The sequence below is a fragment of the Pan paniscus genome, chromosome 7 (assembly GCF_029289425.2).
Source record: "Pan paniscus chromosome 7, NHGRI_mPanPan1-v2.0_pri, whole genome shotgun sequence".
Lineage (NCBI taxonomy): Eukaryota > Metazoa > Chordata > Mammalia > Primates > Hominidae > Pan > Pan paniscus.
The window spans coordinates 105,581,633-105,597,267 of NC_073256.2; the positions used below are offsets into that span (position 1 = coordinate 105,581,633).

The 15,635-nt window shown below is 33.6% G+C and overlaps 1 protein-coding gene across 1 annotated transcript in view; it reads right to left on the reverse strand.

The window, feature by feature from the left end:
* The window catches only part of MMP16 (matrix metallopeptidase 16), a 290,162-nt gene that overhangs the window by 133,002 nt on the left and 141,525 nt on the right, over positions 1-15,635 (reverse strand). The window contains exon 3 of the mRNA XM_003821149.7: positions 15,286-15,408. Coding sequence (XP_003821197.3) covers positions 15,286-15,408 — 123 coding nt within the window. The remainder of the gene's footprint in view (positions 1-15,285; positions 15,409-15,635) is intronic.

Here is a 15,635-nt window from a genome sequence, read left to right on the forward strand (position 1 = left end):
CATTATATATGATTGCCATTAGTAAATACAAGATACCTGTACACCAAACCCTCATCACATGAGTTTACCTCCATAACAAACCTGCACATGCACCCCTGAACATAAAATGAAAGATTACAAAAAAGAGAGTAAAAGGTTATGGATGCTGATGACACTGGGCCTAGGTTGAATCTGGGAAGTCAGTGCCCAGTTTCACATATGAAGGTTGGAGATAAAAAGGATCATTAAGGTTGAAAAACGTGAGCTGAAAGGAAGGTGTATTTTCAATAATAAATCAGAATAAATAGAAACTGACACTGCTTTATTTATCTTCTGGAGGCCCACTTAATTGTGGATTTTGGATATTATGGAAGAATAAAGATAGCTGGTTAAATAAAATATAAAATTCTAAATTAAAAAATAGGAAAAAACATAATTATAGATATTATTTCATTTTTAATAGGTTTTGCTATGTAAAGTTAAAAGGACTGTTCAAAATGGAAATAAGCACTCAATGGTCTTGAATTAAATAAAGATGGAAAATTCAACAACATTACTTTAGGAAGAAAAAATACTTATTGCTCTTATTTAAATATATATGATGAATTTCAATGATATGATGCATTTTTTTTTTGAGACGGAGTCTCATTCTGTCACCTAGGCTGGAGTGTAGTGGCACCATCACATCTCACTGAAACCTCCACCTCCTGGGTTCCAGCAATTATCCTGCCTCAGCCTCCCGAGTAGCTGAGATTACAGGCACCCACCAGTACAGCCAGTGAATTTTTGTATTTTTGGTAGAGATGAGGTTTCACCATGTTGGCCAGGCTGGTCTCGAACTCCTGACCTCAGGTCGCCTTGGCCTCCAAAGTGCTGGGATTACAGGCGTGTGCCACCGTGCCCGGCCATATGATGCATTTTTAATTGTGTTCTCAATGATTTGGTAATGTTGAATTAGCAGTATAAATAATGTAAAAGTAGTAACCCCTCATTTTTTTATGAAAGTTCAGAAAAAATTGTAGTTAAAATTTCCAATTTAGATGATTAAAATTACTAACTTTTTTTAACACATACAATGTAGTGGTAATTTAATGACCTCTGACAACACATTTTATGTAGTAAAAAAATAAATAAATACAAGATATACAAGTATGCTTCAAAGTTAGAGCTAGAGTTCTGAACTAGGTGCAAACAAAAACAAGAGTTTAGAAATTTTTATGCCATGTATTTTGTATTTATAACTGAACTGAAGAGAGATGTATTTTGTATTTATTCATAACTGAACTAACAAAGGTCACAGAGTGATCATGAGGTAATAAGATTGCTACTAACAATTCTAATAAGATTGCTACTAACAATTCTAATAAAAATGCAGAAATGATTAAATATATTTGCAGAATAAAAGACACTGACTTAAAATGAGTAAAAGTCTGAAAAACTTAATGAAGCTAATTTAATTTTAAAATATTTTTACTGGCCCTTTCTTTTTGTGAAAAGAGTAAAGTGAGTATACTTCTTATTTTAACAGATGATAGATTTCATTTTTTGAAATATATCTGGCATTTCATCATATTATTTCACTGATTCTTTCAAACTTCCATTTTGGTAAATTTTGGAATTTTAATCTAAAAATTGTTAAATTTTATCTTTAATGACCATGCCTTACACAATCTTACATAACAAAACCAATGTCTTTATAAGTACAAAAGAGTTGAGAAAAGAGAAGCAAAATAATATAATAAAAATAAATGTGAAACAGGATTTAGATTTGGAAATAAAATTGATGTCTTATCATTAGATCAAAACAATTTCATCTAATAACAATTTTACATATTAGTAATGGTTATAACTCTTTAAAGGTTTTTGTTGTTGTTGTGGTTAAGACAGGGTCTCATTCTATCACCCAGGCTGGAGTGCAGTGGCGAGATCACAGCTCACTGCATCCCCTATCTCCCTGGGCTTAAGGTAATCTTCCTGCCTCAGCCTCCCGAGTAGCTGGGACTACAGTTGTGCACCACCACGCCTGGCTAATTTTTATACCTTTTGTAGAGACAGGGTTTTGCCATGTTGCCCAGGATGGTCTTGAATTCCTAGGCTCAAGCGATTCACTCACCTTGGCCTCCCAAAGTGCTGGGATTACAGTTGTGAGCCACCGGTCCCGGCTCTCTTTAAAGTATTTGATACCTTTTTAAAGTATTGTTTGAACCCTAATATTAGAAAAAAAACTCTAAATACTGTGGCATCTAATTAGGTTACAATATCTCATAATATTATGTCAAAATATTTTTATATAAACAGGGCTAAATCTCCTTTACTCAATTAAATAGATAAAAATTAGTTATTTAGAAAGGCATACTAATGTTTTATGTAAAATGATTATCGGTTAAATAGAATTTACTACAAAAGGGAAAGCAGACAATTGCTAAGAATAAAAGAAGATAAACATAATATAGTTAAATTGTTAACATTCCTGAATGTGCTGTAATATTCTATCCAAAGAAAATAAAATAGACCAATTTACTTTTATTCATATTATGCTTGTATAATTAATGGAGCTTCACAACTTTTTTCTTAAGTATGAGAAATGGTGACAAAATAGAAAGTGAATATGGAGTCCCTCCAGGAAACCTTGCCTTACATTAAATATTTGGCTATTTCCCAAGATGCTGGCTTTCTAGGCAGGGCAGACTTAATTAAGTACATATTACATTGGGTGTTGTTTAAGTGGGTTCTGCTTTTTCAGTCTGTTATGTATTCTCTGGATACACAAGTTGAGTTCTCTTTGAACTCAACAGGATCATCAAGTTCAATGAATTCTTTGGGTTTAGAGAGAAAAATGAAAAATGTTTCTGTGTAGGCATTTTAAAAAAAATTACTTAGTAACCTCTTTTCTCTGTATACACTATTAAAGTAAAATAACTTCCAGTGTGTCCTCAGTTGTAACGGAGTCATTCATTTAAAAACAAGAGGAGCTAAAGGATTAATATACTGGAAAAATAGAAACTAATCAATATAGCACTATTATATTAACTAATATATCATAAATACTCATATTCATCTGGCAATTTAGGTATCTGTCCCATTGGCCATTTGTCACACAAAATAACATTTTGGAACTTAGATTTCGAAGAGAAAAAGAACTTACTGTAAGTCCATTTTATTAATATTCAACAATTGGGAAATACAGATCTATTTGATAAAAGTTATATTACTCAATAAGCTTCTATCATTGTCATGAAAAAAAGTTTAACCAAAGCCTGTTTGGAATTAATGAATTTATTCAACAACCAACTTTCCAACCATTACATAAATGCGTACATAGTCTCTAATTTAACCTAAGTGAATACATTTTTGGTTTAAATACTTCCAAAAATGAAGATAACTCATATGATGTATAATTTAATTTTCCAATCATTTAAAACATTAGATTTTTCTGAAAGCCTTTAACAATTTGAGAATAACTGGAAATTTCCCCCTTAAATACACTTGCCATGATGCTGAGAATGCTTAGCTTTAATCTGGAGTTGTTCCACATGCAGACTGCTTTCCAGCTCCCTTATATTTTGACTCCTTCTTTTTTTTTTTCTTTTTTTTTTTGAGATGGAGTCTCAGTCTCTTGTCCAGGCTGGCATGCAGTGGCACTATCTCGGCTCACTGCAACCTCTGCCTTCCGGGTTCAAGCAATTCTCCTGCCTAGCCTACTGAGTTGCAGGGATAAAACGCATGCGCCACCACGCCCAGCTAATTTTTGTATTTTTAGTAGAGATGGGGTTTCACCATGTTGGTCAGGCTGGTCTCGAACTCCTGACCTCAAGTGATATGTCCACCTCGGTCTCCCAAAGTGCTAGGATTACAGGTGTGAGCCACTGTGCCTGGCCTTGACTGCTTTTTGAGAGGAGGACATTAATTTTCCAGGAAGCAGCCAAAAAGGTGATGGCCAGAAGAGAAAAGTGTATATTGGGTAAGGCTTGGCCAAAAAACCCAAAGAGAAAAATTAGCATCACCACTGCTTTGTATATCAAAGTAATCCGGTCATTTTAGCTTTTTCTGGGTCACATTATACTGTTGGTTTATAATGAGTTTGCTATCAAATAAAACCTAGATTCCACCACTCTCACCCCAATTCCTGTCTGCATATTGTCAGGGTACAGTTCAGCTATCCTTTTCAGGAATAATTATTTTTTGAGCTTAAATGTCAGATTTTACTTATTAATTTATTTTCTCTAAATACAGTTAGAAAAACAAGAATAGAAAATGATTGTATAATGCTTTTGATACACTAGGCAATTTCTTAACACCTTACATACATTAACTTTAAAGTGCAATATACTTAGCTCTCATTTCTAACTCTCCATAGTCTTGTCAGCGCACTCTCAACCAATTTCTGCATTTTGTCTGGTAAATTAAAAGAAGTAAAGATAATAATTGGCATATATTAAATACTAACCATACTTCAAGCATTATGCTACTTTCATTATTTTTTCCATTATCTTACTTAATTTTCCCTAAGCTTTGTGAGGTAGTGATAGGGTTTGGCTATGTCCCTACCCAAATCTCATTTTGAATTGTAGTTCCCGTAATCCCCATGTGTCCTGGGAGGGACTCGGTGGGAGGTAATTGAATTATGGGGTCAGGTTTTCCTGTGCTGTTCTTGTGATAGTGAATATGTCTCATGAGATCAGATGGTTTTATAAAGGATTGTTATTTTATAAAGAGCACAAGCTCTCTTGTCTGCTGCCATGTAAGTTGTGCCTTTGTTCCTCCTTTGCCTTCTGCCATGATTGTGAGGCCTCCCTAGCCATGTGGAACTGTGAGTCCATTAAACTGTTTTTTCTTTATAAATTACCCAGTCATGAGTATTTCTTTATAGCAGTATGAAAATGGACTAATACAGGTAGTATTGTTACAATATTCACTTTGCACACTGGGACACTAAGATTTAGTGGATCTAAGTAACTTGCAGGTTTTACAGGTTACAAGTGACACAGAGAGCATTCAAACCCAGGTTTTTCCTGCTATAAAACAGACTCTTAACTGATGCTGTGTTTATCAATGACCTGAAAGTTTATGGACACAAACATAATTACTTGTATGCTTAAAACTGGCTGAGGCCATTGTCAGGACAGTAACACAGCATGAGTGAAATTATAATCAGTTCTGAATATAATAGTTCTTAATCCTCCCTCCCTTCCTTTCTTCCTTCCTTTCTTTCATTTAAAGAAAAAGTGTAGTGAGTAAATAAGGATTCAGAGATACTAAATAGGGTACACTGCCAACAGTTTGGAAATCAGGTCAAAAAAGGACAGTATCTAAAATGAAAACAGTGTATCAATATATGGAGCTGTCTAACGTTTACAGCGCTGTAGCTGATTATACATTTTAGTTCCATTACTACTTATTGATTGTTTTTGTATGGTATGGGGTAGGTATGAACTCACTCTCATTGTTTCTCATACACATAATCAATTATCACAGAACAATTTTGTAGATGAGATAGTGAATCCTTTTCCAATTGATCTATAAAGTCTACTTTGGCATAAATCAATTTTTTATATATACAAGGATCTGTTTCCATGATCTGTTGTCTGTATTACTGGCCTATTAATCTATCTTTGTGCTAATACCCAAAACTGCCTTAATTAGTATTGTTTTAAAGTAAGTCTTCATATCTTGTGGGTGGGAACATTTTGATGTTCTCCTTGACCTTCACTGTTCCTCAGAGATGTTTGACTCAGTGTGTTAAATTATACAAAAAAAGTCTTACTGGGATTTTTGTTGGAATTGCATCGAATTTGTGGAAAAGTCAAACTTTCATTATATTAAGTCTTTCTACTGAAAGCAAAATATATCTCTTCATTTTTTATTCATCTTCTGTTATGTCCTTCAATAAAAATTCATAATTTTCTCCATAAAAGGTTTATACATCTTTTGTGGATTTATTCTTAGCTCTTATATTTTTGTGTCTATTTTAAATGGTGCCTTTGTAAAGGTTATACACTTGAACTGCTTTTTATGTGGGCACATGTGTGTATATATTTCGTATGTTGGTTTTTATTAAAAAGACTGATATGGTCTTGCAGTCTCTGCTTCGATATATAAAATGTTTGGAAGTTATCACTTCAAACCTCACAAGAAATAAAACGGAATAAATTGAAGTAACTCTTCTTCATTCCATCAAAAAAATAAGGTCATAGGGCAAAATTCTGCCCCAAAAGTGGAGAGAGGGGCAAATACAGAGACTCATGGTTTATCAAGAGCAAAAGCCTCTGAAGCCAAGAGAAGGAAAAACCCTCAAAGTCCCAGCCTTAGGGGTGGAGGGCGGGGAGAGAGCTCTACACTTTATGTGTTTTACCCCCAGGACCCTCATCAAGTTCTTACAGTGAAGATCTGAGAAAGATCCTCTCCTGCTTCCAGCATGGGGAGGAAAAAAAAGCAACAATTTTGAAATAATGCCAAGAGTATTCTATTCTCCATAATAAACGCCAGTGTTAAAAGAAAACTATTTTATCAAAGCATTATCTGATCTAGCTTAAAGATAATTAGACAGCTCAACCTCCTTTTGCCTTCGTATATTACATAAACGAAGAAAAACAAAAAGCCTAATAGACTTGTCAGAAGGTCACAGCTCAGATACTCAGACCCACTCAAAAGGACTTAATCACAGGATTGCAGATGCTTCCTCTGTACAATATCTTACAGCAAACCAACAGGGTTCCACTATATTATATATATGAGATAGTTTAAAGATGAGATATATATATATATATGAGATAGTTTAAAGACACGGTATGTATTTAAAGAGGAATTTCTAGAGATATTTAAAGACAGGAGGAGACAAAGAAAAAAAAAAAGAACTCTAGAAGAAATTCAGTTACAGCCAACATTAAATACAACCTAACCCCTAACTAGATAAACATAAAAGCTCACACCAAAGGCTTATTACCTCATTTCCTATTACTCAATATCTTCCCACTTTCAACAAAAAATTACAAACAATTCTGTTGCTTGCTTTGCAAAAGGGAAGAGAAAACAGAGGCTGAAGAGATAAAGCAAGCAACAGAACCAGACTCAGATATGGCCAACATTTTGGAAGTTTCAGAATGAGAATTCATAATAACTTATCAATAGGCTAAGGGGTCTAATGAAAAAAGTAGACAACATAAAGAAAACACATGGATAATATAAACAGAAAGATGGCAGCTCTAGAGAAGAATCCAAACAGAAATTAAGAATGCCTTTAATGAGCTGATATTAGATTAAACATGGCAAAGGAAATATGCTGTAAGATATGTCAATAGAAACATCCCAAATTGAAAAAAGAATTGAAATGAATGTCAGATAGATTTAATTTTTATATAGTTGTTTAATTCTTATGTGATTAATAGGTCACTGAAAATTGTGTCTGTTTATTGTTAAGATTTTTCTTACTCACCTTATGTGGCAAGTTCTGCATATCCTCACCTATTTCATGTATTACAGCTTTTATTCTTGTGGGAAAAATTTCTCTTTTTTTAATGTAATAAGTTTATTTTCTATTTTTACCTAATAAAGAGTTCGTGCCAATTTGTAAGCATGTAAAGTTTATTATGCAGTATAACCTCATGTAAATTATTATTTTTATATGTTGCCTTTTCCTTTTTTCTGTATTTCTGGGTGTTATTGGATATTTCACTTTGAATTAAAGAGAAAGCTGGGATAGGACAATATATTGTATCTAATCTCTATCTCACAGAGTGTAATATTAGCTGTGGGTTTTTAGTAAATGCATTGAAGCAGAAAAAAAGAGAATGAAAAAGAGAACGGAATATCCAAGAACTGGAGAGAAAATACACACAATGAAAATACTAGGAGAAGAGAGAAAGAAATATAAGTAATAATGATTGAGCATGTACCAAAATTAATAGCAGAAACCAAATCATAGATCTGGGAAACTCTGAGAACATGAAACAGTATAAATATAAAAAAAACTATACCTAAGCATATCATATTCAAAGCAGAAAACAAAAGACAAAAAGAAAACTCTGGAAAAAAGCCAGAAGGGGGTAAAATACCTTATCTGTAGATGAACAAAGATACCAATTCTATTAAACCTCTCTTCAAGAACCATGCAAGCAAAAAGAAAGGGGCTTGAAATATTCAAGGTTTAAATAATAAAACCACCAACCTAGAAATCTGTATCCAGTGAAACCATCATTTAAAAGTGAGGTGGAAAAGTGACTTTCTTAGACAAATAAAAACTAAAAACACTTATTGTCTACAGAATTGCCTTGCAAAAAAAAAAGTAAGAGAAGTTCTTCAGAAAGAAGAAAAATGATGTTCATCAGAAATGCATATCTCTTTAAAGAAGAAAGATCATTAGGGAAGGAATAAATGAAAGTAAAATAAAGTATTTTATTATTCTAGTTTTAATTGATCTAACAATAACTTTTCAAAATAATAACAGAAATAATGTATTGGGTTATTATAGCACATGGATAAATAAAATGAATAATGAGAATATTCTAAGGGACAGAAGAATTAAATTAGAAACTCTGTTATATCTGTAATACCTGTGAAGTAGTATAATGTTATGTGAAAGTAGACTTAGATTACTTGCACATGTATATTGCAAGCCCCAAGGTCACCACTTAAAAATAACAGTAAAAAGGAGGACAATTGACAGGCTAAGAGAAAATGAAAACATATAAAATGGTCAACTAAAACCAGAGAAGGCACTGGAAGAGGGGAAGACAAAAACAAATACAAAAAACCAATAACAACAGCAAATAGTTACATATGTTGTACGTATTAATACAACTGCATCAATAGTCACTTTAAATGTGAATACTAGGTGGGCGCGGTGGCTCACACGTGCAATCCCAGCACTTTGGGAGGCCGAGGCAGGCGGATCACCTGAGGTTGGGAGTTCGAGACCAGCCTGACCAACATGGAGAAATCCCATCTCTACTAAAAATACAAAATTAGCCTGGCATGGTGGCACATGCCTGTAATCCCAGCTACTCGGGAGGCTGAGGCAGGAGAATCGCTTGAACCTGGGAGGCAGAGGTTGCAGCGAGCTGAGATTGCACCATTTCACTCCAGCCTGGGCAACAAGAGTGAAACTCCGTCTCAAAAAAAAAAAAAAAAAAAGTCAATACTAAACATGCTAATAAAAACAGCAAAGAGTAAAAAAAAACAACAACAAAATGAAACAAAAACAGAAAGCAAGTCCCGCTATACGTTTCCTGCAAGAAACCTGCCTCAAATATGAGGACACAGATAAATTAAAAGTGAAGGTATGGAGAAAGATATATTATCTTTATGCAGATTAAAAAAACTAAGCCATATTAATTTAAGATATAGCAGATTTCATAGAAAAGAAAATTATTGGGGATAAAGAGTCATTACATAATGATAAAGGTCTCAATTTTCCAAGAAGATATTACAATACTTAATGTGCAAGTGCCTAACAATATAGCAAGAAAACATGTTACTAAAATTGATAGAACCGCAAAAAAATGCATGAAGCACTATTATAATTGGAGACTTCCAATATCCCTCTATTTGATATCAATACCAGATAAAGATACAAAAAAAAGAAAAACTATGGATCAGTAACATTCCTGAACACAGATGTAAAAATCCTCAAAAAAGTCAGCAAATCAAATAGAATAATCTATACAAAGAACTGTACATTATGTCAAATTGTGAATTATCCCAGATATGCAAGGCTGATTCAAGATTTGAAAATCTATTAATGTAATATTTCACATCAAAAGGCAAAAGAAGAAAATTCATATTATCATATCAGCAGAGGCAGAAAAAGCATTTGTCAAAATCCAACACCCATTCACAATATATACTTTTAGCAAACTAAGAATAGAGAGAGACTTCTATTTGATGAACAATATCTAGTAAAGAATCTACAGTTTAAAACACACTTGATGTTGAAGAGCTATTCGTATTTCTCCTAAGATCAGAAAAGTTCCGTTCTTACCACTCCTATTCAACACCATCCTGGAAACATTAGCTAATGTAATGCAACAATAAAAAGAAAAGAAAAGAGACAGATTAGGAAGCAAAAAATACATACAACTGTCTTTGTTTATAGATGATATATCCTCTATTTGAAAAGTACCAATAACAACAAAAAATCTCCTAGACTAATAAGCAATTATAGTAAAGTTGCAGGATACAAGGTTAATATATAAAAGTCAATTGCTTTTCTATATGCTAACAATAAACAACTCAAATTTGATATGAAAAACATAATACCATTTAAATTAGCACCAGAAAATAAAATACTTAGAAATAAATCTATCAAAATATGCATATGAGGAAAAGTTAAAATTTTGATGAAAGAATTCAAAGATCTAAATAAATAGGAAGATATCCATTTCCTAGATGAACTATATTTTATATATTTAATATATAATATTTATATGTTATTTCCAAGATGAACTATAGATACAATGCAAGCAAAACTCATGGCAAGTTATTTTGTGTGAATCAACAAACTCTTATGTTTATATTGAAAGGCAAGAGACTCCAAATACCCAGCAGAATACTTAAGAAAATAAACACAATCAGACAACAGAAACTACCTGATAGTAAGACTTACTATAAAATCAGAGTAATCAACATAGGGTGATATTGGATTAATAACAAATACATATATCAAAGGAACAAAGGAAAGTGCCCAGAAATCAATCACCACAAATAGAGTCAACTGAGCAAAGGCAATACAATGGAGAAAGAATGATCTTTTCAACAAATGGTGTTAGAACAACTGGACATTCACAAGTAAAAGAAGTGAATCTAGACACAGACTTTACACACTCTCAAACATTTATTCAAAAGAAATCAGAGACCCAAATGCAAAACATAAAACTACTAAACATCTAGAATACAACATAGGAGAAAATCTAGGGACTTTGGGTTTAATGATGATTTTTAACATACAACGCCAAAAGCACAATACGAGACGGAAAGAAAATGCTAAGTTGGACATTATTAAAATTACACTTCTGCTCTGAAAAAGACATTTTAAAGAGAATAAAAAGACAAGCCACAGATATGAAGAAAGTATTTGGAAACAGAACTGATGAAAGACTAATATACACAATATACAGAAAATCTTAAAACAAGCAAGTCAATTAAAAATTGATAGATCTCAACAGACACCTCGCCAAAGAAGATATAGAGATGTAGGTAAATAAGCTTATGAAAAGCTGCATCTTATGTCATCAGGGAATTGCAAATTAAAACAATCTATATGAATAAAATTGCTTATCTTAATAAACATAATTGATTTACAATAACTGTTTTATCTCAATTATTTTATCTGAAAAAATATCACTAACTCTTATTAGAATAACTACAACTGAATACACTGACAACACCATATGCTGGGGGTGGGGCTTGTAGGTCTACAGTATCTCTCATTTACTGCTGGTAATAATGCAAAATGGGATAACCATGTCAGAAGACAGTTTGACAGTTTCTTACAAAGCTAACCGTAGTCTTATCATATGATCAGCAATGACACTCCCTGATATTTATCCAAATGAGTTAAAAATTTATGCCTACACAAAAACCTGAACACAAATGTGTATACTGGCCTTCTTCATAATTTCCCCAAATTGGAATCAACCAAGATGGCTTCAATAGGTGAATGAATAAATATACGATGGCACATTTATACAATGGATTATTGTTCAGCGATAAAAAATGAGCTATCAAGTTATGAAAAATGTTAAGGAACCTTACAAGCCTATTGCCAAGTGAAAGAAGCCAGTCTGAAAAAAAGCTACATTCTCTATAGTTCCAACTATATGACATTCTAGAAAAGGCAAAACGATGGAGACATTAAAAAAAATATCCAGTGCTGGCCAGGGCTTTTGGAAGAGGAGAGAAGGGATAAATAGGTGAAACACTGAATTTTTAGGGAAGGAAAACTATTCTGTATGATATTGTATTGGTAGATAAATGACATCATACACTTATCAAAACCTATAGAACCGTACAACACAGTGTAAACTATCAACTTAAGTAGTAATAATGTACTAGTACTGGCTCATCAATTTTAACTAATCTACTATGCTAATGCAAGATGTTAATAATAGGAGAAACCATTTGTATTGGTGGAGTATATAAGGGATAGAGGAGAGGGTATGCAGTAACTCTGTGAACTCTCTGTACTATCTGCTCAATTTTTCTGTAAATAAAAAATTGTTCTGAAAATAAAATCTGTTTTTAGGCTGACTATATTTCTTAATTATTTCTAAACAATCATCAGAATTTCTTCTGGGTTTACCATATAGAAATTTATATAATCTGAGACTAATGATAGTTTGTTTCTTTTCAAATCTTATATCTTTTACTTCCTTTTCTTTCTTTACCTCTATTAGTAGCTGTACAACGTTGCTGAATAGAGGAGAGGTAGCAGATACTGCTGTTGCCTCTTAAGGATTTTACCAACCTTTTATATGTGAACTATATAACGAAAGCGTAGTATTTATTTTCATAGATGCCATTTTTCTGTTTAACAAAATGTCCTTCTTTTTTTTTTTTTTTTTTTTTTGAGATGGAGTTTCACTCTTGTCACCCAGGCTGGAGTGCAATGGCGTGATCTCGGCTCACTGCAACCTCCACCTCCCGGGTTCAAGTTATTCTCCTGCCTCAGCCTCTCGAGTAGCTGGGATTACAGTCATGCGCCACCACTCCGAGCTAATTTTTATTTATTTATTTAGTATTTATTTATTTTTTTATTTTAGTAGAGACAGGGTTTCTCCATGTTGCCCAGGCTGGTCTCAAACTCCGGAGCTCAAGTGATCTGCCCACCTCGGCCTCCCAAAGAGCTGGGATTACAGGCGTAAGCCACTGCGCCCAGCCCAAAATGTAGTTCTTTGCTTTGATTCCTACTTACCAAAAATGGATGGTAAATTTCCTTGGCTACTTTTCTGTATCTATTAAGGTAATGGTATGCAGTTTATTATTTAATACTCTATATTACTGCTAAGACAGAAGTTCAACATCTCTCTACTTGACCTACATGCTCACATGCCTACTAAATTTCCTAATTTTCCTCTACTTTTGGTTTTTAGGTTTCTTTCTTCTGTTTCAGCTCAACAATGCTTTTAAGATATATTTTAGTTTTAAAAATCTAACATATCTCATCCAAGGTTTGCCCTAATCGGCAGTATATTTTAGGCTTTCTATTCTGCCATGTGACCAGAAAAATAATCTATCATTCTTCATCAAAATCTACAAATGCTTTTCAAGGTGTATCCATGGGCTGGGTGTGGTGGCTCACTCCTGTAATCTCTGTGCTTTGGAAAGCCAAGGCAGGAGGATCACTTGAGCCCAGGAGTTCAAGACCAGCCTGGGCAAATGGTAAAACTCTCTCTCTGGGAAAAAAAAAAAAAAAAAAAGCAAAAATTAGCTGGGCATGGTCGTGCACACCTATAATCCCAGCTACTCAGCGGGCTAAGGCAGGAGGATCCCTTGAGCCTGGGAGGCAGAGTTTGTAGTGAGGCAAGATGGCACCACCGCACTCAGGCCTGAGCGACAGAGTGACTCCCTGTCTCAAAAACAAAAAAAAAAAAAAAAAAAAAAAAAAGAAAAGAAAAGAAAAAAGAATCCAGGTTTTCCTCTCAGAAAGCACTGTCACCACTAATTTCACTTATAGAAAAAGGGTCACCAGACAAGAGACATAAATATTACAGTTATTGGGAAAATAACTGTATGTTCCATATGAACTTATTGGTATAATACTTTCTTAACTCTGTTTTGGAAATATAGATTGTAGAGATGATAAAACAAATATGTGAAGTAAAAATATCTTGTTAGCAAATTTAAATGATGGTGAATACCAACTTCATGGGCTTGGCCTAAAGCTGCTTCATCTTTGATTTTTCTTATCTGCAGAAATAATTAAAGTAAGTAGCATAAAACAATAATCTAGGATCATGCTGTGTGAGAAGACAGCATAAAAATATACAAGAAGACAGAAAAGTGTTCCCAGGCCAGGCATGGTAGGTCATGCCTGTAATCCCAGCACTTTGGGAGGCTGAAGAGGGCAGATCACTTGAGGTCAGGATTTCAAGACCAGCCTGGCTAACATGGGGAAATCCTGTGTCTACAAAAAATACAAAAGTTAGCTGGGCATGGTGGTGCACGCCTGTAATCTCAGCTACTTGGGAGGCTAAGGAAGGAGAATTGCTTGATTCTGGGAAGTGGAAGTTGCAGTGAGCTGAGATCGTGCCACTGCACTCCAACCTGGGTGATGGAAAGAAAAAAAAAATGTCGCCAAAATAAACAAAATAAGTTCAAGTAACATGTTCCAGTTATATAAGTAGAAAACCAATATATTGAGGCTTTCATTTTATCTTTAATCATACACAAAGGGTTATTTACATGAAGAATAAGAATGATAAAATTATCATTTCTATTCACATAATCTGACAGAGATGATTCCTGACATTCTACCCTCTCACCAAAGTATCTTTCCTCTTCTCCTGCCCATTGGTTTAACAAGTTCTTTCCTTCCTATGGGTCTTAGTTGAAAAGCTATTTTAGGGCGATCTCATCTGGTTTTCTAGAATGGGTTGGATGACCCTGGTTTACATTTCTCTTGCATCCTGTCCTTTCTTTTTATAACAAGCATTGTATTTATACGACTATTCAACTTTTTGTGACTGTAAATTCCATGAGGACAAACAGGGTCCTCATGTTTTATTTGTTGCTACATCTCCAGGCCTTAGCATTGTTCTTTGTTCATACTGGGACTCAGTAAGCAGTTGTTCAATTACAAAATAAATAAATGTGAAAATCCATTAATAACAATTGTCACTCTAGGTTGGAAAATACTTTCTGTTACTGAAGACAAAACCACTTGCATAATTAAGAGAAAGATAAAAATCAAAATGGTTAGACTGATATTAAACACTGATTAATGAATTCAACAACATTCTGTTTAAATAGCAGTTATTTATATATTTTATTATTTGATTATTTTAGAGATTATAAATATTTGTCAAAGAATGTAATATGTTAGAACATTCATCTTAAAGTCCCTCATAATATTGACATTTATTCAAGAAGCTGGAATAGTTTACAAAAGAGGCCAAGTGTCTCAGAGTGTCTACATAGGGTGTCTAATGAACAATTTACTTTCCTCTCAATAGCAATTTTAAGTCTCTTATGTTAACATTATATCCCTATATATTAACATGTAGTCAACGTGCAGAAGATACTAAACTATGTGTCACAACAAATAGTAATGAAATATGGGGAAAAGGGGAGATTAATCATGAGTTCTTATACCTGTAAGTGATGTGCTTGTGCTGCCATTTCTGTCCTGTCAATGCATATCGCTTTCGACGAATATGAAATTTGGAGCTACCTCTTGTCTGGTCAGGTACACCGCATCGGGGCTTCTTCATCCAGCTGCAAAAAAAAAAAAAAAAAAAAAAAAAAAGCAGTATTTTCCAGTTATTTACTAACAACCCTAATCATTAAATTCAAAAGAAAATCAATTAAGAGGTTAATCTGAGACAGTGATGATGAAAATGGCAAAATATAAAGTAAAGGGAACACTGTGAATTTTCTTGCACTTTGAATCTAAGTAGATAGCATAGTTTTTCCTGAATTATCAAGAATCACTAGTTTACTAT